This window comes from Gastrolobium bilobum, unplaced genomic scaffold, assembly GCF_033153095.1.
Source record: "Gastrolobium bilobum isolate Gb01-03AN ecotype WA unplaced genomic scaffold, APGP_CSIRO_Gbil_v1 utg38290, whole genome shotgun sequence".
NCBI classification, from domain to species: Eukaryota; Viridiplantae; Streptophyta; class Magnoliopsida; order Fabales; family Fabaceae; genus Gastrolobium; species Gastrolobium bilobum.
In genome coordinates this window covers 147,825-173,453 of record NW_026895641.1, presented here as the reverse complement: position 1 = coordinate 173,453, position 25,629 = coordinate 147,825, and the positions used below count along the sequence as shown (strand labels likewise).

Genomic DNA, 25,629 nt, shown 5'->3' with positions numbered 1-25,629 from the left:
GTTTGGGTCCAAATCCTCACTAAGGTTTTTACTCAGTAATGGCTCACATGAATAGATAAATCAAAGAATTGTTACTGTTCAAGTTCAAAAAAATTCAATATTTCTTTTTTTTTTTCAAACTCAGCAAACCAATTAATTCAACTTGTATACCCTGTATACCCCACCCCAAACTTAAAAGGCAGTTGTGTCCTCACAACAAATGGCAGTAATCATTTTTAACAATAGAGAACACAACATTTAAGACAATAATATACATGTTGGGGAGGATAAACAACTATAGACAGATGTAGAAAAGATAAAACTTGGGAGACCATTAATATGGTGCTCCTAAGTGTTAGTGGCTGATGTGTTTCACATGTCTACCTGTCTTTGGAGCCATAGCTGCAACTTAAAGAGATACCCAGAGAATTAGTGAAATGAAGATTATATGTGAATAAGGAAAAAGAACCCAAAGAGTGTAGCAGGTAAGTGTCAAAGTGATAGGAAAAAGTGCAACGACAGAGCACACTCAGTTGTGTTTTAGTTGGCAATAGAGAAGAGCAGAAATAAATTACAAACTCAAGTAACAGTCCACAGCTAAGATAATAATAACAATATTCAGCTAGCTAAGCCATAAACTGTACACACTTCAGACTACATACCCATCCAAAATTATACAACCACGACACAACCAACCAATACCCAGTAAAATTATGAAACTATTTTGGTCATTTCAACCACAAACTATCCATTTTCTTGAATTCAACCAGGGATCATCAAATGGTGGTCAGCCAAACAAACAGAGAAGAACTACCATAAGCACTAAGACTCAATTTGCATATCAGCCAACAGGAGGAAATTCATAGCAATAAAAAGAAGAGTATGAGTGAGACTGTCAGTGGAGACCCAAAGATAGTTTACAATATTTTCATTACAAGTGAAGTCCAAAGCACAATCAAGCTATATAAATTTTTTTTAAAAAAAAAATAAAAATAAAAATAAAATAAAACCTGACTTCCTTGCTCAGCAGTATGGGTGCAGCTGACTGGTGAGGAACCAGGTCGTTCGTAGGACTGATGACACATCCAAGGCTTAGTGTGAATGAAGGCTTCGTGGGTCACAATGAAGAGGGGCTGTCGGTGGAGACGGTCAAGCTTGGTTTTTTTTTTCGGTCTTGATACCAGATCAGCAGCGAGGAAGCTTGACAGCGGTGTAGATCGACCAACTCTTCGAAGATGGGGCTGTGCTTGTGTGAGTCAGTTTGTGTCGAGACTTGAGAGAGAGAGAGAGAGAGAGAAACACAATATGTTAATGGAGAAGAAAGGGTTTGAATAGAGAGGTGCCAAACCATTATGTTGGTGCATGTGATTTAGAGGAGAGAGTTTTTGATCAAGCTTGATAAATGGTATAGGGCTGAAATACATGACCAAAATATATGTGGGTCACAACGTGGTGGTTTCATGAAGAACTGTTTTTTTTTAGATGATTTGAGAATGAGGTTTAGGTGAAGGAGAGCTACTGCACTCAGAGTAATTAGTGACTTGTCTTGTCACTGTGATATGGGGCAGGTTACTAGTCATAGGGTGCTCAAGAGAGATACAATTAATGGCTGAAAACACCTCATTTTAAACCACTCAAGCATAAGGAAAAATTATGCACAACAGTTGCACTGTAACAATTCACCTCCATAGCACGTATCAAGTAACTGGTAATTGAAAGCACCAATTTGAGGGAAGAAGGAGAACTGTCAATTGTCAAATTCAATACCTAGTTGGGCATAATGCTATGTATAGCATTATACGCCAAATGGGTCAGAGAAATAACTTGGGCCACTGTAGAGAAATACATCATGGGCCATACTCTATTATTTATATTCAAAACATCCTAAATATTTTTGTATTCTTTTTTATAAAAAGCATTCCTTCCTTATGTTATTGTTATTGGGCTGTTATTATGTGCAGTAGCCAATTAATTTTTTTTGTTTTTTTTTTGTTTTTTTAAACCCAATAAAACCCATAGATATATATCACAACCAAGATGAATATGCAGGTTCAAACTAACATATCTTTACTCAATTACAATTTGGATCACAAATTGAATGATTTGGATTTACGTAGCTTAACCTTTTTTTTTTAGCTACTCCTCACATGTCCACTCAAACCTGGTCAAGCTTTCATCATATCAATTGCTAAAATATTCAACATAGTAGTCTCTCACTCTTAACTGTTATCCATTGTCCTTAACCACCTAAGCTGTTGTTTATCACTCAAATACCAGGAAAGCATACCCAGTATTGCTCCATCTCTGTGCTACCCCAAACTTAATGACTTTGTTAATTCTCATAAGGTTCACTTGGCAGAATAGTACCACTTTAATTCAATACTCTCAGTCAACCAATTTTTTTATCTCAGCACAAATTCTCATCCCCTTTTTTTTACGAAGACAGCAATGACACTAGAACAATAACAAAAACAGAAAAAGGCCACTACCTACTACTAAAACAAACGAAAAAATTGAAAAATAATTTTTTTCTACACACATTTGACAAGTTAAAAACTACTCAGAAAATTAAACTAAACAAGACAAGAGTTACACATGCTAAACTAGCCTAAGCTCTAATGACACAATTACATATACTAACTAACTAATCAACTAAACTCCTTTTTTATTTTCATCCAGCATCTAGTAAAGAAACAAAATTCTTTTCTTTATCCACATGCCTGCTCCAGCAACGTTTTAACCATCTAAACTTGATTGGAAATAATTTGATTCTTATCTTCAAATTTAGAATAATTTGCCCTGTATCTAACCATTTGATTATTTTCTTTTGCATTATTTCCTTCATGGTTAGACTAAGTCTTCTTAGTTGATATAAGAAGCTGTAGCTCAGATTTTTCTCAAGAAATTTTAATGGTTCAAACTTCTTGTCTCCAAAGAATTTGGGTGGTGGGGACACAAAGGCTAACATAAGCTCACTTTCTTTTTGCTTTTTTTCCACCATGCTCGAGGCTGCCCATTTCTAAAGTGCTAATTTCACTATTTAAAAGCAAGTAGTCAGCAAACAAACGATCATAAAAACAAATAGCAGAATAGTCATTAACATCTTCATCAGTGACATTTATTGTTTTTAAAACATTAAAAGTCATTTTTTCCTCATTAACTCTCATGGTCAATTTTCCTTTTTCAACATCAATTATAGCATCCTCTTTAACTAAGAATGGCCTATCCAATATAATGGGCACATCCTTGTCAGCTTCAAAATCAACTATCATGAAATCTGTTGGAAAAATAAACCTATAAACTTTCACTAATTTGTTCTCTATTTTTCCATCAGGGACAATATTCGTTTCTTCTATTGCACATGAAATTAAAGAAGAACCTGGATTTTTCAACTTGGATGAAAAATTGTTGGAGAGATAGTGCTCTTGTTGCTGCTCTTGGAGTCTCTGAGGAAATGGGATCTGTATTGCCTTTGATATAGGTTGATGAGCTTCAATGTTTTGCATTAGCTTGTCTGATTCGTTTGATTCCAATGCTGCCCATACTGGTTCAGCTGTAGTTTCCTCCTCATCATCTTTGTCTTGAGGTGAGGATTGAGTGGTTGATGGTTGGGCTGTAACAATGTTATCCACTTGCTGCCCATTCCTCAAGTGGAGGGCTTTGCACACTTCTTTTCCATCCCTTTTAGGTATTTCTGTGTCACTTGGTAGTGTCTCCAAAGGTCTACTACTAACGGCAGAGGCAATTTGCCCCATTTGTATCTCAAGGCTATTTAAGATAGCTCTATGACTTTGAAGCATAGTTTCATGGTTTTGTAGCATTTGATTCATCCACTGCTCATTTGGAGGTTGAGCTTCTACAACAGGTTGTTCTAGTTGTTCAACAAAAGGAGGATGCGTAAAACAAGATGAAAAAGACTCTTCTGCTTCAAATGACCATCCATGATAAGGCTGCTGGTCAAATTGGTTGTGGTTGTTATAATTGTAGTTGAAGCCTCCCACATAAAGGACAGATGTTGGGTTGCTGAGGCATTCTTCAAAGGTATGAGCACCATAGCAAAGTGAGCATATAGGTGCTGTAACAACTATTGGAGTAGGTGCTGGTTGCTTGGATTCTTCCATAACCATGACCAAATCCTTCATTGTGTTATGCAAAGCTGCGAGTTGAGCTGCCAATGCCATTGTGATCCCCCTGTAGAGTGTTTAACAACCAACCTTTTTTTTTTTTTTTTAGATTTGGCAGAATGCTAAGTGCATCAATCTGTTTTCACAGCAAAAAATTATTGATATGCAAAATCTACAAGGAAAATGTAAGTTCAAGAAAAATTAAAAAAAAGAAAATGAAAGAAAACCAATTCAAGAACTAAAAGACAGAATTTTCAAAAAGAAACTAAATCAAACACCGTTCCCCGGCAACGGCGCCATTTTGTTGGGTAGTAATTTTTCGAAAGAAAGAGTTATTGGTGTGGCTGCAGGGAACGGTTTGTTTAGTTTTCCTTTTTTAATTCCTATTTCTAATTTCTTGAAATTAAGTGATCAATCTTTTAAAACTAAGAAAAGACTAAATGAAACAATATATTTATCAAACTTGCATTAAACAAAATTTAACAGAGAGATATCTAATCACAAATGTATCAATTATAAGGTTCTGGAATTCTTTGAATCATGGATGAAGGAAAAATTTCGCATTCCTGCGTTTTATAACTGCTACGGCACTTTAGTATCAGAATTCGAATTACTATGGCTATTTTATCTAAAACTTCCCAGTTCCAGATTTTAATCTTTAGAAGGATCTTTTCCCAAAGTCTTCTAAATCTTTAAAAATTATATCAAAGACCTCCTTGGGTTATCCCTAACCTCAAGGGTTCAATTAACAAGGGACATAACCTGATTTCTCAATCACAGTTATGCAAAAATTATTCAAGACCCATTCCCATGGTGTTCTTGAACTTAAAATCAAAATCTTGCTAATCAAATGAATCTAAAGCAAACCATCACAGTATTCAGAAAATTAAAAGATCACCCAATCATCGTGAATCCCAGAAAAAGAAACTTAGAAATTCATATTAACAAATGAAAAGCTTAGAAAAGGAAAATGAAGAACCAAAGCTTGCATGTAGCTGAGTCTTGGATCCCTCCAAGAAAGAAGTTTCACGCTTGCTCTTGATTTGAGAATTTGAAGAACAAAGACTCGAACTTAACAAAAAGTAAAGAACAGAAAAGAAATTCTGGAATTGAAAACTAAAACTTTACAGGAGAGTGCTTAGTCTATATCTCTGTATCTAAGACTCCTATTTAAAACTAAAAATAACCATTGATCCAAAGTTTCATTGTTGTTCATCCATGCCTGTCCTCATCCAACGGTCCATCTCTCTTTTTTTCTTCACTTCCAAAAAGTAACTCAAATGGCTCTCTAACTGTAGAAAAAATAGTAAAAGAGGATAGTAAATCATCGAATTATCTCTTTCTCTCTCTTTTACCTTATTGGGCTAATTGGTACTCATTTGGCCCATTACTTTGCACTTATAACTAGTCTTTAGCTCAAATATTGTAAAAACAAAGCCATTAAAATTAATCATAATTTATAGCTAACAATGACTAAGTACAACAAATCAACTGGAATGACCATCAGTCTGAAGAGCTGATAAAGAGACAGTGCTGGAATGGACATTAGAGCATGGGTGGTGCCGGAATTATCATCGGCAAAGACAACTGAGCTGACCAGGGCATCAACATCAAGATCCCTCTCAGACATTTCATTTAACAGTTGGTGAGCAGCCGTGGTTTCCCCTTGACTATGCTACAAGCTTATTACAAGAAAGACCAAGTAACATAACATCAAAATAAATCTCCTAAATGAGAAACCAAAAATCAACAATGTGCTAAAAATGGCGTCGAAATGAACATCAACATGGAAGATGCTGGAATGATCATCGGCAAAGACAATTGTGCTGGAATGACCATCAGCAACATGGACGGTGCTCCCCCTCAAGAGGAACTTCTAAACAGTGCCGAAATTATCATCGGCAAAGACAATTGTGCTGGAATGACCATCAGCAACATGGACAGTGCTCCCCCTCAAGAGGAACTTCTAAACAGTGCCAGAATTATCATCGGCAAAGACAATTGTGCTGGAATGACCATCAGCAACATGGACAGTGCTCCCCCTCAAGAGGAACTTCTAAACAGTGCCGGAATTATCATCAGCAAAGACAATTGTACTGGAATGACCATCAGCAACATGGACAGTGCTCCCCCTCAAGAGGAACTTCGGAATTAACATCAGCGGAGACAACATCAGCAACTTGGACAGTGCTCCCCCTCAAGATGGATGATGAATAGTATAAATACTCCATCTTGGGAAGAAAGAAGATTAAAGAAAAACAAAGTTTCGCGGAATCGGAAAAGTCCCCGGAGACGGCGGTGGGTTGTCGAAAAATTCGTCGGAGACGGTGGTGGATCGCCGAAAAAGTCGCCGGAAAGTCATCGGAAAAGTCACCAGAAAATTCGCCGGAGACGGCTGTCAACGGTCCACGACGCGGTCAACGGTGGTCGGTCAACGACAACGGTGGTCAACCCAACAACTTCCCAAGGATCATTCTTTTCTGATGTGACAGATCAGTCTAAGCTGCAGTCACAGAGCATACTAAGAAAAACCCGAAAAAGAAATAGCAACGGGAATCCCTCAAGGAGGGTGATATTTCTCTATAACCATATTGAAATTATGTAAAATAGAACTAAGTTAAACGGATTAAGATTCCTCTTGTTAGGCTCTAGATACCATGTTAAATATCATAGATACAAGAGGAAATGATAGTAATCCTTGTTGTATTAAACTACACAACATTTGTGCTATTATATAGCAAACCAATTGAAGAATACAAAAAGACACACTCAATGTGAGACTTCTACACTATTAACACTAACACTCTTAACATGTTAGAATTACCAATATACCGTAGCAGTAGCTTCGCCAAATAAGCTGTCATTGGAAACTACTACTATATATTTCGCATCTGGACACAGAAATTAAATGATACTTCTAAAAACAAACTCTTAATATAAACTATTAGATACCATCTCAAAAGTTTGTATCATTTTAACTTTCTTTATGTGATTCAATTGAGACCATATATAGGTACGTAAGAAATTTGAAAAGTGAGACCTATTATATATTATGGTTCTTTATAGACAGGACAGGAGGAAGAGAGTTTGACGAATACATTTTCTATAGAGCTTACGTAGATATGTATCCCTCCCTTGTGAGGAAGATTGGGAGGAAAAGTATCCCAAGAATTTTAACATGGTATTAGAGCTTAAGTAACTACAAGGTCACAAGTTCGATCCTTACTGCCTCCTACTTTAAAGTGGAATTAAAATAAAAAGCACAAAAGGTAAACCAAAAAAAATTGGGCCTGTGCAATTTCCACGCTTCTATAGCCTAAAGGGCTCTTGCGTGAGGAGCGTGTTGAGATATATAGTCCCACATTGGTTGTATGAGCAACTAATGTGGCTTTTATAAGGCTTTGGGCACTCACACCCTTAAAGCTAACTTTTGAGGTGGTGTATCACAAGGTTCTTTACAAAAAGAAAACGATTCTCAGGTTAACAAAATTATTTCCCATTTATAGAAAGGGTTTTATAAAAGTTATGTTGTAGGAAAAGTAATTATGTAATGTTATAGAGATTCGTTTTGCGTGTCTTAATTTTTTATTTATTTTTTTGTTTTAAAAAATGTGGGTCCCACAAAATATTGTGAGTGTAGGAAAATTTGTTGTGTTATGTTAAAGGATAAAACGAAAACCCATATAGAAAAGATCGATTGTGATTATCAGGATTTTTTCCCCCTTTATCAATTATAAAATTATTTCAATTATTAACTTTATTAAGTAAAGAATAACATAGAAATTTGAGTATTTGAAATTAATTTTTATAAATTTTTATCCTTTTCCTTAACAAAACTAAGGAAAAAAAAAAGTTACTCCTTTAATTAGATGATCATACGAAACAGTGATTTTTGTTTATGATGCAAAACTGCTTCTAGAATTTGATATAATTTTTTGGTTAAATTAATTCTTCGTATAATATCAAATTCTATATTATTTATCATAGACTTTGATATTATATGAGAAATTCATTTAATCGAAGAAATTCATTTAAGATTAATATCAAACTAATAAAAATAATTAATTTTATTAATATTATATCATATGTAACATCTTAAAAAAATTAATCAAAAAATATTGTTATTATTTATTAAAAAAAATCCAAAATCCTATATAAACCCCCCTTTGAGAAAGAAAGGCACGCATTAGAGAAAACAAACAAAAGGAAAGGGGGAAAAGAAAGAGAAAAATAAAAAGAAAGGAAAAGATAATATTCGAAGTGAACTTCATTTTCTTAATTTCACTCTTTTTCATCTATTTTGTAAACTTTTATTTTTATTTTTATTTTTTGAAAAATAAACTTTTATTTCTTTTGATATTGGGGAATGTTGTTTTTCTAAATTTGTGGATGCGTTGTTATTATGGCAAACCATTTTCTTATAGATTTCTAAAGTTGGTGTTATTTTTTACACTTTGATTTTATCTTTACACTTTGGTTTTATAGATTTGTTAGATCTACTTACATTGGTTATAAAAATGAATATTTAAATAATATGCAATTTTTAACTGAATTTTTTTATATGAATTGACCCAAGGAAGTTTGGGAATAGAGGTAAAGTGTAAGGGATATCCTACTTTATCTATAAGCTCGGTCTAGCCTTTCACATTAGAGACCCTCAGAAGATCAGTATTTAGTTTCAGTTAAATATTACACGTTCTTTTTTATATTTATTATTACAAATATCATTGAAATAAAGATTTTTATTATAACCATGCTCGCATATTTTTCGTTATAGCGGCTGAACTGATTATAGTTTGAAAGCCTCAATATTATTTAAATTTATCTCATGTTTGTGTGTTTATTCTAACCTTTCCAAAAAGTAAATATACCTAGTCTATGTTTGACGATTGACGGATGGGGAATAATTACCTACTTTTACGATAATCATACAGAGTTTTACATCGTATTTGATGAAGAAGGATTCATTGTTATTTTCTGTCCGGACAGAATATAAATTTTTGTGTATAGAACGGATTAAACGAGACTTAATCAACACACACTTATAGGTCTCATATAGTTTAAATGTTTGCTTACCACCTCTGCTGATGTAATTTAATCAAGATGTATTAGTGAGTTTTCCTTTATGTCTAATGTAAAATTACCTTTAGGGATGTTTTGTCATTTACCTTCATTTATAACCGATGCTTTAGAAGGCCTCATATTCGTTTATTCTTTTATGATTCTTATAATTTTATTCAAAATATTACTTAAAAATTAATGTAATGTTATCTATATTAATTAGTTATAGAAGATGTTACATTATAAAAAGGAAAATAATACTCTTATATTACATGAGAGTAACATCTTTTCCTATACAAATTTATTTTCCGTGTCAATTAATTTTTTTTTTTCTTTTTTAATATAAAAAATGAGACCCACATTTAACTTTTCTCTATTTTTTTTCTCTCTGCTATCCTACAACATGAGAAAACTTGAACCGTTATAAAAATATGATATAAGGTGGAGTAGATTATTATTATTGTTATTTAAAAAATGAATTAAATTAATTTTAAACCAGCGCTTGTCTTCCTTGATATTAAACTGGCTCATGCGGGATGAGTTGACAAAAGACTACGACATAATTGACATATCATAACTAAATTATTAGAAATTCACGTATCACTATAAGTTAATTAGCCATGTCAAATCAAATCCTTGATTTCCTTAGGACCTTTAAAAAATAAATTGAAGCTTTCTATATAATATAGTTCGCAATTTACAGCCTGAATGATAACTTGAGTAAGTTCTGATGCAATAGTATATAAAATTCCAATTTGATAAATAGTTGAGTACATTATTTATAGTTATGTCGTGTCGTGTTCAGGTAAAGTACCTTCATGAATCATTGAAACCGTAGAGTGTCAATTTTAGATTCCCGCCAAGAAATAAGAGTACAGTTACACTAACATTATTCATTTGGAAGCCTTATTGTCACCTATAAATTAGGCAGCGCAAAGTACTTGCTATTAGGCAAATATTCGTCTTCCCCCAATGCTCTGTCGTGTGTCAAATGTACAGTCACAGTCACACCCTGCCATACTTGTAATTTATCACTGCTAAGTGCTATCAATTCTGAGCTAAAACCCTCTGGTTTTTCCTCTGTTCTTGCCTTATTGTACTTTCTACTTTCTATCTGTGCTTTCTCATGGTCATGGGAAACGATTATATTTTACGCATGGTTATTTTATGCCTTTTCTGAACGCTGTTTTATTTTATGTATATAAAATAAGAATTATGTTTATCTCATTTTATATGAAATAAATAACTTTTCTACACACAAAAGAATTGAATCTCATCACTTTTTTTTTTCTCTCCTCTTACTTATGTAAATTCCACTTGTAATTTTATTTCTATAATATAAAGTAATTATTTTTCTAGAACATAAAAAAAAATATTTCTCATCAAACAAAACGTGCATGACACACTTGCAACGTGCAACATGACAAATATTCAAGGGATTTAAATTTCTCCTTTAACATAAGAATAGAATCATTCCTACATTAACATCAAATTTTGTGTCAAATCTTTATATTTTTATATTTTTTTTCAGAATTGGTGGGACCCATCAATTATGTTTCACTCACATGAGATATCAATTCTCCTTTTAAAGGAGAAATGTTAAACCCAATATTCAAATACTAGTCCGTGAAAGCAAAACCAATGTGAAATATGGTGAAAGTTGTTTAGAAATTTTTTGTTTATAAATTTAAGGAATAAGTTATTCTGGCTACTCTTATTTTGTCTATCCTTTTAATATCGTTCGATTAGAATCTTATCCAATAATCGAAATTTGCTATATAAAATAAACTCTTCTTTCCCCTTTCTTTCTCCTCACTTCCTCCCACACCCTTTCTCTATCCTCCCCTTTCTCTCTTTCTCTATGACCAAGACCGAAAATAACAAGAAAATCTAACAAAAAACACATACGAGCATCAATTAAAAAACCTCACTTATTTTGTCTATCCGTAAACAAAATATCTTCAAAATTAAAGGTGATAGGAGAAAGAGTAACTGAAAATAATCCATATAATTTTATAAATCTCAAATATGAGACAATCAAATTCAAACGTGCTTATGTGCAACTTTCAAGTTTAGCTATGCTTTTGTGCAAATTTTCCTCTTTTTTTGTTCGGATTGTGCAAATTTCAAAAGCAATTATTTTTTTTTCCTTGATTTGTTTGTATATATACATTCAATCAAACCTTTGTAAAGAAAATTTATTATGAGGTCAATTGCACTTGCTATTCGCTTTGCGGACTCGACTATATGCTTTCAAGATTAACAAGGATAGAAAAATGAAATATATTGTTGGGAAAACTCAGTTCCCTCAAGCTCGGCTCAGGGGCCTTTGTGCGGAAGTCAATCAACAAGATCCTGATCTCGGATCTCGCCAATACCTCAGCCTGAACTTCACCAGGTCAGGCAGCGCAGCGGAGAAATCAAAACGAAAACAGGAGAGAGAGAGAGAAGAAGAACACAACCAGATTTAACGTGGGAAAACCTTCTCCAATGAAGAAGTAAAAACTCACGGGACCTAGTCCAGATCAGAAATCCACTATGAAAATAATGGTTACAAATAATCAAATACACCAATGTGGTGGTTAACTCAACCTCTCCAACAATGGTGATAATCAAACTACCCTAGAGATGTTTCACTCAAACTCTCTCTCTAGAGATCTTTCAAATGCAAAGCATAAAGCCTTGCTCTAACAATCAAATAATTCTCTCAAATTTATTCTCTCAAATCTGACCTAGACTCCACCCTCAACTAATGAGTATATATAGAGGAGGTGGAAATTAGGGTTAGGGTTTTTAGGAAACCTTTCAAATGGGCTTGGGCTTAGCATTGAAGGAGGAAGCCCAACAAATCTCCCCCTCCGACTTCAATGCGTCGGCTTCAGCATCAACCCGGCTCCTTCACAGCAGTCTTCAAATTTTCTTGCTGGAACCGGCTTTGTCATCATGCCAGACCAATTTTGGTCAGTGTGCACCTTGACGAGTTCGAGCTCTCCACCTTCCACCACATCCCGGATCCAGTTATACCTCACGTCAATATGCTTAGTGCGGGAGTGATAGGTCGAATTCTTCGCAAGATGGATTGCGCTTTGATTGTCACAACCCAACTCGTACTTGTCTTGGTCATGGCCGAGTTCCATGAGGAACTTCTTCATCCACAGCATCTCTTTGCTTGCCTCAGTAGCGGCAATGTACTCAGCCTCAGTTGTCGATAGTGCAACACATTTCTGAAGTCTTGATTTCCAAGAGACAGCTCCTCCGGCAAATCTCATCAAATATCTTGTAGTCGACTTCCTTGAGTCGGCGTCTCCCCCTAAATCAGAATCCGAGTATCCTTGCAACTCGGCTTTTCCTTCTCCAAATCGGAGACATAAGTCGGTTGTACCTCGGTGGTACTTGAAGATCCATTTCACTGCTTCCCAGTGCTCTTTGCCGGGGTTTGACAAATACCGGCTTACCATTCCAACAGCATACGCCAAGTCGGGTCTAGTGCAAACCATTGCATACATCAAGCTTTCGACGGCGGATTGGTAAGGGAGCTTCATCATTTCATCTTTGTCTTCATCAGATCTCGGACATTGCTTCTGGTTTAGCTTTATATGTCCAGCTAAGGGGGTTCTCACTATTTTGGCTTTGTCCATGCTAAATCTCTTCAAAATCTTCTCAATATATTTATCTTGACTCAGCCACAGTAGCTTATTCTGTTTATCTCGGATAATCTTTATTCCGAGAATCTGCTTTGCAGGGCCGAGGTCCTTCATTGCGAAGGACGAGCTCAACGCCTTTTTCAGGGCGGCTATCCTCGATTTATCTTTCCCTACAATAAGCATGTCGTCAACATATAACAACAAAATCAGAAAATCTCTGGCCTCATACCTCTTCACAAATACGCAGTGGTCGGCTTCAGTCTTCTCAAACTTTTGATCAGTCATGAATGATTCAAACTTCTTGTACCACTGCCGAGGTGCTTGCTTCAAGCCATAGAGGCTCTTCTTCAACCGACATACCGAGTCTTCTTGGTCTGGAGCTTGGAATCCTTCAGGTTGCTCCATATATATTTCTTCTTCTAAGTCACCGTGAAGAAATGCCGTCTTCACGTCCATTTGTTCTACCTCGAGGTCCATTGAAGCCGCCATGGCTAACACGGTTGGGATCGAGGTCATTTTCACCACAGGAGAAAAAATCTCCTCAAAATCAACTCCTTTCTTCTTATTGCAGCCTTTCACTACAATCCGGGCTTTGTATCTCGGCTTTTGCCCGTTCTCTTCATTCTTAATCTTGTAGACCCATTTGTTTTTCAGAGCTCGTCTTCCTTTTGGCAACTCAGTCAACTCATAAGTCTGATTCTCATGCAGAGACTTCATCTCGTCTTGCATTGCCTTTTTCCATTCTTCTTTCTCTGAGCTCATCACAGCCTCATCATAACTCTGAGGCTCACCGTCTTCAGCAACAACGGTGTATTCATCAGATGGGTATCTCGTAGAGGGTCTTCTTTCTCGAGTTGGATATCTCGGCTGTTCTTCAGCTTGAGAACCCGGTTTATCAATTTCATCCCGGATTTCATCATCAACTCGGACCCCAGTGTCTTGGTCATCTTCAGCTTGTTGCTGATCATCATTTTCTTGATTTTCTCCCCCAGCTTCAGCTCGGACAGGAAGGATGGGTTCTTCATGTCTGACAGTAACTCAGACTTTGGGCTTCGAGATGTCATGAATGTTCTCATGCTCATGAAAGATCACATCTCGGCTTCTCACGATCTTCTTATTGATTGGATCCCAAAGTCGGAACCCGAACTCACATCTCGGCGAACCAAGATAAATGCATTCTTTAGTCTTTGCATCAAGTTTGGCCCTTTCATCTTTAGGGATATGCACGAAAGCTCGGCATCCAAACACTTTCAGTTGATTATAGGCCGCTTTCCGACCTGTCCAGACTTCTTCTGGAATTTCTCCTTCAAGTGGCCGTGATGGTGAGAGGTTGATCAAGTCAACAACAGTTTTGACGGCTTCTCCCCAGAATGATTTTGGTAACCCAACATTGGATATCATGCTTCGTACCTTCTCTTCAATTGTTCTGTTCATCCTCTCAGCAAGTCCATTCAACTGAGGTGTCTTGGGGGGCGTCTTCTCAAGTCGAATCCTGGCTGCTCTGCAGTATGCATCAAATGGACTGCAATACTCACCACCATTATCAGATCAGACCACCTTCAATTTCTTGCCAGTCTCCCTTTCAACCATAGCATGGAATTCTTTAAAGGATTGGAGTACCTGGTCTTTAGTCTTCAACAAATATACCCACACTTTACGGGAATGGTCATCAATAAATGAAACAAAGTACTGAGCTCCTCCAAGGGATCTTTCCGACATGGAGCAAACATCAGTATGGACGAGGTCAAGAATATTCATTCGTCTTCTTGGTTGATCCGGTCTCACAAAGGAAACCCGGTGCTGCTTTCCAGCTAGGCAGTGCGTGCAACTCTCCAACGCTTGGCCTTTCAACCCGGTCAGTAATCCTTTCTTGTTCAGGATCTGTAGCCCTTTCTCGCTCATGTGGCCGAGGCGTTTGTGCCATAGCTCCAAGCTTGGTTCATCTCGAACAGAATTGGCTTCTCTGCCATTGATCTTTCCTTGCATCACGTACAAGGAGCCTTCCTTCTTACCTCGGGCCACGACCAAGTTTCCCTTGGCCAGCTTCCATCTCACACTACCGAAGTAGTTCACTAACCCGGCATCATCAAGTTTGCCTACCGAGATTAGGTTCAAACGCATGTCAGGAACATGCCTTACGTCTTTCAACACAAGTTGGCATCCGACATCTGTGGTCAGAGTTACATCACCGACACCAACAATCTTGCTGGTCACTTGATTTCCCATCTTCACGACTCCAAAATCACCACCTCGATAAGAGGAGAAAAAACCTTTGTGTGGAGTAACGTGGAAGGAGGCACCGGAGTCAACAATCCAGGTGCAGTCATCATATGCAACATTCAAATAATTATCCTCACTAAGGAGGAATATCTCGGCATCCGGGTTGGCAGCCACCGCAGTGGTGCTCTTGTCTTCCCTCTTCTTGGGAATAATCTGATCCGACTTCACAGAGCCGTTCTTCTCGTCATTTTGCAGGGTCCAGCAGTCTGGCTTCTTATGGCCTGTCTTTCCACAGTAAAAGCACTTCAACTCATATTTCGGCTTTGACTGACCTCTGGACTTGTATCGTCTATCACGACCTCTACCCCGGCTTTTGCTTCTACCTCGGGAGTCAGATTTCCCTTTGTTCTCAGCAACGTTGGCCTCAGACGTACTCGAAGTACCTCGTTCTCTTATCCTGGATTCTTCGCCCAGGAGGCTGTCTGTCACGACATCCATCTTCAATTTTCCATCTGGAGACGAGTTATTCAGGGTCACCACCAGAGTATCCCAGCTTTCTGGCAGCGAGCTCAACAACAGTAATGCCTGCAATTCTTCATCAATTTTCATATCAGCCTTTGACAGCTGATTCACAATACCTTTGTAGGTGTTCAGGTGTTCAATCATGCTCATGTCGTCCTTGTATTCAAGCTTAACAAGTCGGCGAACCAGGTATGCTTTGTTCCTGGGAGTTTTCTTCTGAATCATGGACTCCAGCTTCGTCCACAACTCATACGCGTTCGTGAATTCGGACACGTGCTCAAAGAGGCTTTTATCAATATATTTCCTGATCGTGGCTACCGCCTTCCGACTCAGGATCTCCCACTCCTTATCTGTCTTGCCTGCCGGTCTCTCATCAAGGATAATGGGCTCATGCAAATCTTTGCAGTAGAGATGATCTTCAATCATTGGTCTCCAATAAGTGAAATTGTCAGCGGTCAACTTGAACATATCTCCATCATGAGTTATGCCACTGGTCTCCATCTCGTCTACCTCAGAACCCGTCGAACTCGGGATCTGATACCACTGTTGGGAAAACTCGGTTCCCTCAAGCTCGGCTCAGGGGCCTTTGTGCGGAAGTCAATCAACAAGATCCTGATCTCGGATCTCACCAATACCTCAGCCTGAACTTCACCAGGTCAGGCAGCGCAGCGGAAAAATCAAAACGAAAATAGGAGAGAGAGAAGAAGAACACAACCAGATTTAACGTGGGAAAATCTTCTCCAATGAAGAAGTAAAAACCCACGGGACCTAGTCCAGATCCGAAATCCACTATGAAAATAATGGTTACAAATAATCAAATACACCAATGTGGTGGTTAACTCAACCTCTCAAACAATGGTGATAATCAAACTACCCTAGAGATGTTTCACTCAAACTCTCTCTAGAGATCTTTCAAATGCAAAGCATAAAGCCTTGCTCTAACAATCAAATAATTCTCTCAAATTTGTTCTCTCAAATCTGACCTAGCCTCCACCCTCAACTATTGAGTATATATAGAGGAGGTGGAAATTAGGGTTAGGGTTTTTAGGAAACCCCTCAAATGGGCTTGGGCTTAGCATTGAAGGAGGAAGCCCAACATATATAACACTCCCCTAAACCAAACTGATCATATTCTTCGAAACTTTTTATTAAGTAAAAATACGTCAAAAAATATCATCTTGAATTTGAGAAATTGAATTGCCTTCACTTCATTCAATGAACGAGTTGCTATGAGACTGTCGATTTGGGTAGCTTCTACATCTAACCAAGAAGTACTCAAGGATCTCTCTAAAGTCGTTGGAGATGGATGAGTGAAAAGGGATAATTCAAATAAACGAATAGATAATTCAATGTTCAGAATTAGATCCCTCACCTTCAAATTGAAGGAACCCAACACATCCTTCATCAGTTTCTATACACAAACACAATGCACGCTGGCTCAATAAAATTAAGTAAGACCTGCTCTACGAACACTGAGGAATAAGCACGTTGGAATTTGATTGTCTCAAATTTAAGATTTATAGAATTATATGGATTATTCTCGGTTACTCTTTCTCCGATCACCTTTAATTTTGAAGCTATTTTTTGTTTAGGGACAAGAAAAATAAGTGAGTGTTACGATCTGATAGATCGATATGTCCAATCAGAGATTGGTATGTTAATATAGGATCTGTTTGCCCTCCCTCATGTACCTATAGGAGAGGTACCCTAAAGATAAGCGGATCACTGTGCACAATAATATAACGACATAGTCAAGGCGTGGGGTGTGTGCACAGTGACAAGCTAAGAGAGAGGGTTTAGAGTGTGTGTACCTTATTGGTTTAACCCCTTATTTATAGATGGGTTACCTGGCAGGAGTGGACTTTTGGGCTTCTCAAGAGCATTGGGGGTCCAATTGTTGATCCATTGCTGCCGTAGTAGGATTAGCATAATTAAGGAATGTTTCCTTAATTCTCTCTTAGCTGTTAGCCCTATTTGGGCCTTCTAGAATGTAGACCTTTGTCAGGTCCATAACAGTGAGGTTTTTAATTGATGGTCGTATGTCTTTTTCGTTCGATTTTCTCATTATTTTCGGTCTCGGTTGCAGATGAAGAGAGAAAGGGGAGGAGAGAGAAAGGGTGTGGGAGGAAATGAAGAGAAAAAAAGGAGAAAAAAAGTTTATTTTATATCGCGAATATCAATCGTTGGATGAGATTGTAATCGAACGATATTGAAAGGTGTAGACAAAATAAGAGTAGGCAGAATAACATATATATATATATACATATATATATGGGAAAATATTTCTCCGGCTACGTGAGGTAAGTTTATCTCTGGCCACCCCAAAACTACGTCGTTTTGTTTATTTATTTCTTTATATTAATTGATTCACATTTGAATGATTATGATTTTTTTTTCTCTCTCTTCCTTTACCATCGTTGATTCATCTTTGTATGATTATGATTTAATGACACGTGATAAAGTTATCTCAAGCTACTTGAGAAATGATAAACCCTTGAAGGATTTTATTAATCTTACGTTAAAGAAAATAAATTATCTCATGTCATAAAGATAAACTTGTGGGCTCCATTATCTAAAAAAAAAAGGTAATATAATTATTCAAAGGTGTGTAAGAAAAAAGATTTATCTCAACCCCCAAGGGTAGCTCAGTTGGCAGCTGAGCTCCCAAGGGATTGCTTGGTACAGGGATCAAACCCTGTCTCAAGCAGTTTGTTGAAAAATCTTTGGGGGCCAGAGGATAAGCCAAAAATCTTCGGTTGGGGGATTAGTCTCGTCCTTTCTTCGGTTGCGAAGCTTAGTGCACCCACTGTTACAATGAGGGGCTAGCCCAAACGGGTCGTACCCCGAGGGCATGGTGCCCGGAGAAGATTGAATGGGGACACCTCCTGACAATGTATCAAAAAAAAAAAACAAATTATCTCATATAGCATGAGAATAATTTTTTCCTTATTTGGAATCAATTCTATTGCAACAGTTCTGTAGCCACTAGCCACGGTACGGAGGAATTGCGGTCAGTTTTCAAAGCCCAAACGCGCTCTAATCATATGCAAATTACGGAATTCTTTAGATCAGTTTTTTTTTAACCAAAAGCAGTTTTATTTCAGAAAAAAAATATTTTTATTATAAAATTCGTTTGAATGTTAACTTTAAAAAAAATAGAAATTATAAAAAGGTGAAAATCTGCTTTTTTATTTTAAAGTTAATAATTTTAACTTCTAAAAAATATAGAAATTAAAAGTCAAATATTTTTTTAAAAAAAACCTAAATAACTTTAAATTTTGTAAAAATATTTTTAAAACAAATTAGGCATAGAAAGTAATTTTTTTATAAGTCCATCCATACAAGCCCTTAAACATGAGAATATTTTTAGTGCTACGATTACACCGAGTTTTCAGTACATCTTTCACTCACAATATGACATGTGTCTTATTTTTGTAAAATCATTAGTAAATAATTTATTTTAAGAATGCCAAAAAAAATAATTTATTTTAAAAGTGATTTGATAAAAAGTAAGATATATGTCACATTATGATGAAAGATGAATCGAAAATTTCGTTCATCCTTGGTATTAAGGGTGTGTTTGGTACAAGTATTTCAAAAGGATTACTGGTAAACCTTTTTTGATAAACTCAATTACCATGTTTGGTAGAAGGAACAAAAACCAGTTCCCTGATATCCAAGGATTACCGGTAATTTGATTTATAAAGAAAAATCAGAATTCATGTTATCAAAAATAATATGGTAATTCAGAATACCAAGTAAAGGAAAAGCACAACAATAATTTTTGAGACAAAAATACCCCAACACACATAAAAACCTAGACTCAATCTATCATTTACAAAAGTAAAAATAGTTTGGGGTTAATTTTGTAAAATAACTTCATATTCCAAGTCATATTTCGTTCTAAACCAAATATGGAATCAGTAATCTTTATCCAATATTTCCGATAATATTTTGGCGTACCAAACACATTTTTTGTAACATTCCAAGTAAACTCAATTTCTATTGTATTCCCATTAATCGTGATTTACGGATACCAATTTTTTTTTTCTTATATCAAACACACCCTAAAGAAATTTTCCTTAAACACATGCAGCTTAGACATGCGTTTAAATGTATTATTTTAATAATTTTATTATTATTTTGATTTATTTTTTGAAAATTTGCTTTTGTACTATGAAAAAACTACAAATAGAGGAAATTTTTATTATTTTGATTTATTTTTTGAAAATCTGCTTTTGTACTATGAAAAAAGTACAAACAGAGAAAAAAATTTAACGTGGTCCACCGTGCTCATTTCACTAAAAAATTAACACTTGAATTATATTTTTTTCTTTCTTTTTTCTCCCTCCCCTCTCCTCAATCTTTTCTCTCTTTCTCTCACCATAATCCCTCCGAAATAATTTCTGCTCCCCGAGAGCACTGAAACTTTGCTCCAAATAGAGACCATTTTTTTTATTATTATATTAATAATAATTGAATACAATCTATTTAAATCCATCTTTACATAGAAACAGCTTTAGTTTCGTAGTGAATAGTCCAGTGGTACGGATAAAGTTGCATATGTCAATTTAACATTATTACATAACTTGTCTCCACTGTGTCTTTACACTTGATCGAACCCTTTCTCTGATCAAGATTCTTCTTCCTCATAGCAAAGAGAAAAACCGATAAACCTGTTCGTTCACTCTCTACTATGGATGATTGTTGGGAGAATTTGTTCTCTGATTTGGTAGTTTTCCGTTTGATAATATTTTTGCTAATTGTTAACATAATATATATCCATACCTCTCTTCTAAATGTGGTGTATTGAATTATTTTTTATATACAGGATATGAACAATGATAACTCCTTCAACCAATGGCAAACAAATTCTTTTCTTAACTTTGAAGAGCATCTCACGCAGCAACCAAGCTTCTCTACTCAAACTCATTTGAAGGAAGTTTACAACTTGGAGCAACTGGGCCAATCTTGGCCTCATTTATCATCGAAAAGGACCCTAAACTTTGAATCCAGTGTGAGTCAAGGAACAAAGAGGGCTAGAAGCTCTTCGGAGACACATGATCACATAATGTCCGAGAGAAAAAGGAGACAAGAAATGGCAGAGAAATTCATAGCACTTTCATCTATTATTCCTGGCTTGAAGAAGGTCAGTGCTTGTTCCTCATCACCTAACTAACTCTGCAGCATGCCCTGTTATTCCATTAAATTTGACTATTTTGATGAGCATTAAAGCTCTGAAGTTGACATTTCCAAGACGATAACCTTGAAAGGATATTACGAAGCATTCTTCTTTTAATTGGATAATAATAATTCTAAAATATAAAATAAGCATGAGTAAATTAGTAGCTTAAAAAAAAACAAGAAAAAAAGTAGGAGTAAATTATTGGTGTGGGTTTGATCACTTTATAGCTTGCAATAAATCATATAGATATAAATTGGTTAAATTAATTGTAAAGTATGAATATAATTTTATGTTAATTGAAATATAGATTTAATAATTTTGAGGCATTTTGATCCTGACCTGACAAATGCGTTTTTCAAAATATTACACCGGTTTAGTTCTTTGACCAAACATATTATCGGACTAATATAGAAAGACATCCATTAGGTGACTACGTGTTTTGTCGCGCACTTAACATATACGCGCGTTTCACTCACATATGCATACAACATATGTCTAGACAAAATCAGTACCAGGTGAGCGTTTCAGTCTATCCAGCCTAATTGCATCAGTCCAGTTTGATCACGTCAGTATCATGTACGTGTTTCAGTCTGTTCAATCTATCTGCCACATAATACACGCATGTGTCAAATGCGCGACTATACGCATAAGCATGTGACGCTCATTTTTCTACATTACTCTAATAATATGTTTGGTGAAAAAACTAAACTAATGAAATATTTCGAAAAACGGAATGGTAGGGTCAAAAGGCCAAATTTTGAAATAACTGTAAGGGTGGTACTTGAAATTTGTGGAAAAGATCCCTACTTAAAACAAAAATATAGTTTATATGTCCTAATTTCGATAATTATAATGTCAAATATTTAAAATACAACAGAAAGTTTAATATTTTTGTATTCTTGTTTGTTTGACTACCGGGTCAATATATTCTTAATATAGATAGACAAGGCCACTGTACTTGGGGAAGCTATTAATTACGTGAAACAACTTCAAGAACGCATTGCAATGCTGGAGCAAGAAAGTAAGAAGAAAAGTTCCAACTCAATGATCTTTATTAAGAAATCTATATCTCATCCTAGCTGCTCTCATGATTACTGGGAACCCAATCAAGTGCTCCCTGAAGTCGAAGCAAGAGGCATAGAGTTAGAAAAGGAACTACTAATTAGAATCCATTGTGAGAAACGAAAGGGCATCTTGCTCAAACTATTGACCCTACTTAAAAATATACATCTCTCGATTGCTAGTAGCAGTGTACTTCCATTTGGAAAAAATACCCTCAACATTACCATTATTGCTCAGGTAAATTAAACAATGATTATATATATATATATATATATATATATATATATATATATATATATATATATATAAGGCAGGATCCTTTGACACTGATGTCAAATTTGAAGTTTGACACCTCATCTGAGAGTCGTTAGATCAAAAAATATCAATGACTCTGATTTGTAAGCATGTGATACCATTAATATTTTTTGATCTAACGGCTCTCAGACGATGTGTCAAACTTTAAATTTGACACCGGTGTCAAAGGATCCTACCTCTATATATATATATATATCATCCATTTAGAATTCGATTATATGATTGAATGCTGTATAATTTTTTTAAACTTTTGAAGCCCTAAAATGTTGCTGGAAATATATGGCAGATGGGTAAGGAATACAACATGACAGAGGATGAATTGGTGAAAAACTTGAGAAAGGAGCTTTTGAAGTTATATGACATGTAACTGTGATCCATGCTAGTGTATCAAACAAGTTACAATTCAGATGATGGGGAAGAAACTTCCCAAATTCAAATCTGTGTGGGCTAATTGCAAATTCGTCCAAGTTCTCATGACGTTTATTTGTTTTCATATGTCACCTCACTAAAACATTATGTTTTGAAATGCCTTGATTAAAATGTATGTAATTATGTATGTTGTTGTTGTTGCAGACTTAATTAGTTGATTTCAGGTTATGCATGCTTTCCAATTTAAACGATCATTTAGGAATTTATTAGAATGAATAGACTGAGGAATCTTCTATTATATTTTTTCTGCCGATCGAATGTCCATTGCCTGAATTGTGTCTGTTGATTGATGCCTCAGTAACCGGCAAGAGTCGCAAGACCCTCCTTCTTAATGCTTAGCTTACTCACATTCGCAAGATTATGGTTGCCTAGATTGCTATTTTAGTTATTTTGTCTAGTCACTAGCTTGTGCAATGTTCTTAGTTCTTAATACTTTTTTTCTCATGAGTTATTTTTATCCCCATAGTTTTGATAGGGGAAATATTCTTTCTTTTTTTTGGATTACAATGGAAAGCAGAAAGAAACTAAAACGAATCAGAACTGGGCATAGACAATCCTCTAACACAAGGTCCCTACACCCATATGGTGGAATGTTAAACCAATGAGTATCCCAACTATTATCAACCCTGAGCTTAGCTAGCCAATCAGCAACTCGGTTGCCTTCTCTATGCGTATGTAAAATATTCACATGCCAATGATTAAACATTAGCTCTTTAATTCTATTAACAAGAAAGAAGCAAGGATGGGAGCTAACACACCCATTTGTAATCAGATGAATTGCAACCAGTGAATCTCCCTCTAGAACAACATTCCTCATATTCTGCTGCCAAATCCATTCCAGCCCTGTCAAGATGCCCCATAATTCAGCCTCCAACTAACCCAAATCTCTCTCACAGGCTCCAAATCTAGTCCTGCCCCCTTCAGCACATCATTGGCAGTAGCAATATTCATAATGTGACTAGAGGTTTGATTGAAAAAACCTGAGGAGCTAGGCTATTACCTTTGAAAATGAGGTTGTTCCTATCCTTCCATATATACCAACAGATCACACCAAAGTTTAAGTGCCAATCGGAGCTATGACCTTTGGATTTGAGATTTGTCATCATCCAGTTATCAAAGGGTAGTCCAAAAAACTGACCACTGCCTGTGTTATCAACCCAGTGCTTCCAGACATCCCTAGTCCAACCACAATTCCTGAAAATGTGATCCCTGTTTTCAACTGGAAATTGGCATCTAGGGCAGCTGGAATTATCAGCCATGTGCCTTCTAATCCTTTCATCATTAGAGAGAATCTTGTTATTATATAGCAACCATAGGAAGACTTTAATTCGCTGGGGACCCTCCCATCTCCAAATTAAATTCCAATCAAAAGTATCATGGCTGGCCTGAGAAGTGCATAGGGTTAAATAAGCTGAGCTCACCGAAAATAATCCAGAAGAGGAATGTCTCCAAATGACTTTATCCCTGTCATCAGAATCCTTAGGAGGGGGAATATCTGATATAGCAGAAATAATGTCCATAGGTAAGAACTGGTTCAACAAATCCCAATTCCAATCACCCTCATTTGATACACAGTCAGCCACTCTCCATTTGGAAACTTCTTCAGGCACTTCAGTTTGTACCTCATCTATCAGTCTACTGATTCCAAGTATCCAGCTATCCTCCCAGAATTTTATGTTTCTGCCATCACCAAGCAGGATCCTGGCCCCAAGTTGAACATGTTCCCAAACCTGCTGAATGCCTTTCCAAGCATTAGAAGCATTCCTAGATATAGTGAGATTAGGAATCAAAGCATCATCAACCTTATACTTGGCTTTCATCACTTTCACCCAAAGATCCTCCAAATTACTGATGAGACCAAATCCAAGCTTCATAGAGAAAGCTTTGTTTATTTTCACTTGGCCATAGGGGAAATATTCTTGTTCCTAGGAATCACGATTCTTAAAGAGATAGGATCATTTGACACCGATGTAAAATTTCAAGTTTGACAACTCATCTGAGAGTCATTAGATCAAAAAAGATCAACGACTCTGATTTGTAAACATGTGACACCATTGATCTTTTTTTATCTAATGGCTCTCAGATGAGGTGTCAAACTTGAAATTTGACACCGGTGTCAAAGGATCCTACCTCTATTATAAAAAAGTTGTTTGGTAGGCTAAAACATTAGCAGGAATATTGACTCAAGTTTTCTTATTTTTTGTTTGGTTGATTTTATAAAACTAACATTTGATGAATGACATTGGGGTCACGGGAGCGAAGTGGCATGAAGCAGAAAGGAATCCAGCAAAGGAGTCGTGAAAGGGAAGAGGAACTCACGACTTTGTGAGGCAGAGTATTATGGTTAGGGCTTTAATAAAAGAGGGTATTTTAATCATGAAAATATTAAAGTAGAGTTATTTATATCCTATAAATTATGTAAAAAATTCCATCAAATGGGACTGCAAGAATACCACTCATCTGGTGGAATATTAATTCATGAGATTATCATTCATAATTTTATTTTAAGAATTTTAAGAATTTTTGTATCAAATATAGGTAACTAGAATTCTCAATCTAAATTTTCTGGGAATCTAAAATTTATCCATCTATCAATGTTCACTAAAGATTATTCTATATCAACTGAAGATATCAGTGATTAGTATAGGTAAGAAAAAAAAACCACTTCATGTTACTAACTTGCTACTGAATATCTGTATAAGGTAGTGTTTGATTCAGGTTTTATTTTTGGATCCTCATCCATCTGATGTTGGCATTCCATGTTGCCAACGTTTGGTAGCAGAATCACAAAAACTTACCCATCAAAATGTTTTCCCCAGCCTTTCTGATTTGCATGTAAAAAAGAAGATTTTGCACTGTTGGAGAAAGCCATTTGCTAAGTGGTATTCCAAGAAAACTAGGGAAATGAAAAAAGTTGAATAAAAAATATGACTTATTTACCCTCTTCTGACTACATTCGTGCAATCTAACCCTCGACTACACGCACCCAAAGTACATATCTGAAATAGCAAATGAAATCGGCGACAAGCATGACTGAAGATCTGCTTCGATGATTGTGTTTGGTGGTGAGGTCACAAAATTGAAACTT

The 25,629-nt window shown here is 36.1% G+C and overlaps 1 protein-coding gene across 1 annotated transcript; it reads left to right on the top strand.

Moving 5' to 3' along the window:
* Positions 1-20,246: 20,246 nt before the first annotated feature.
* LOC133286074 (transcription factor bHLH25-like) lies at positions 20,247-22,479 on the top strand. The gene is made up of 4 exons (XM_061483422.1): positions 20,247-20,282; positions 20,382-20,699; positions 21,675-22,034; positions 22,399-22,479. Exons 1-4 carry the CDS (start codon positions 20,247-20,249, stop codon positions 22,477-22,479), a joined length of 795 nt encoding a protein of 264 aa, XP_061339406.1.
* Positions 22,480-25,629: the final 3,150 nt, after the last annotated feature.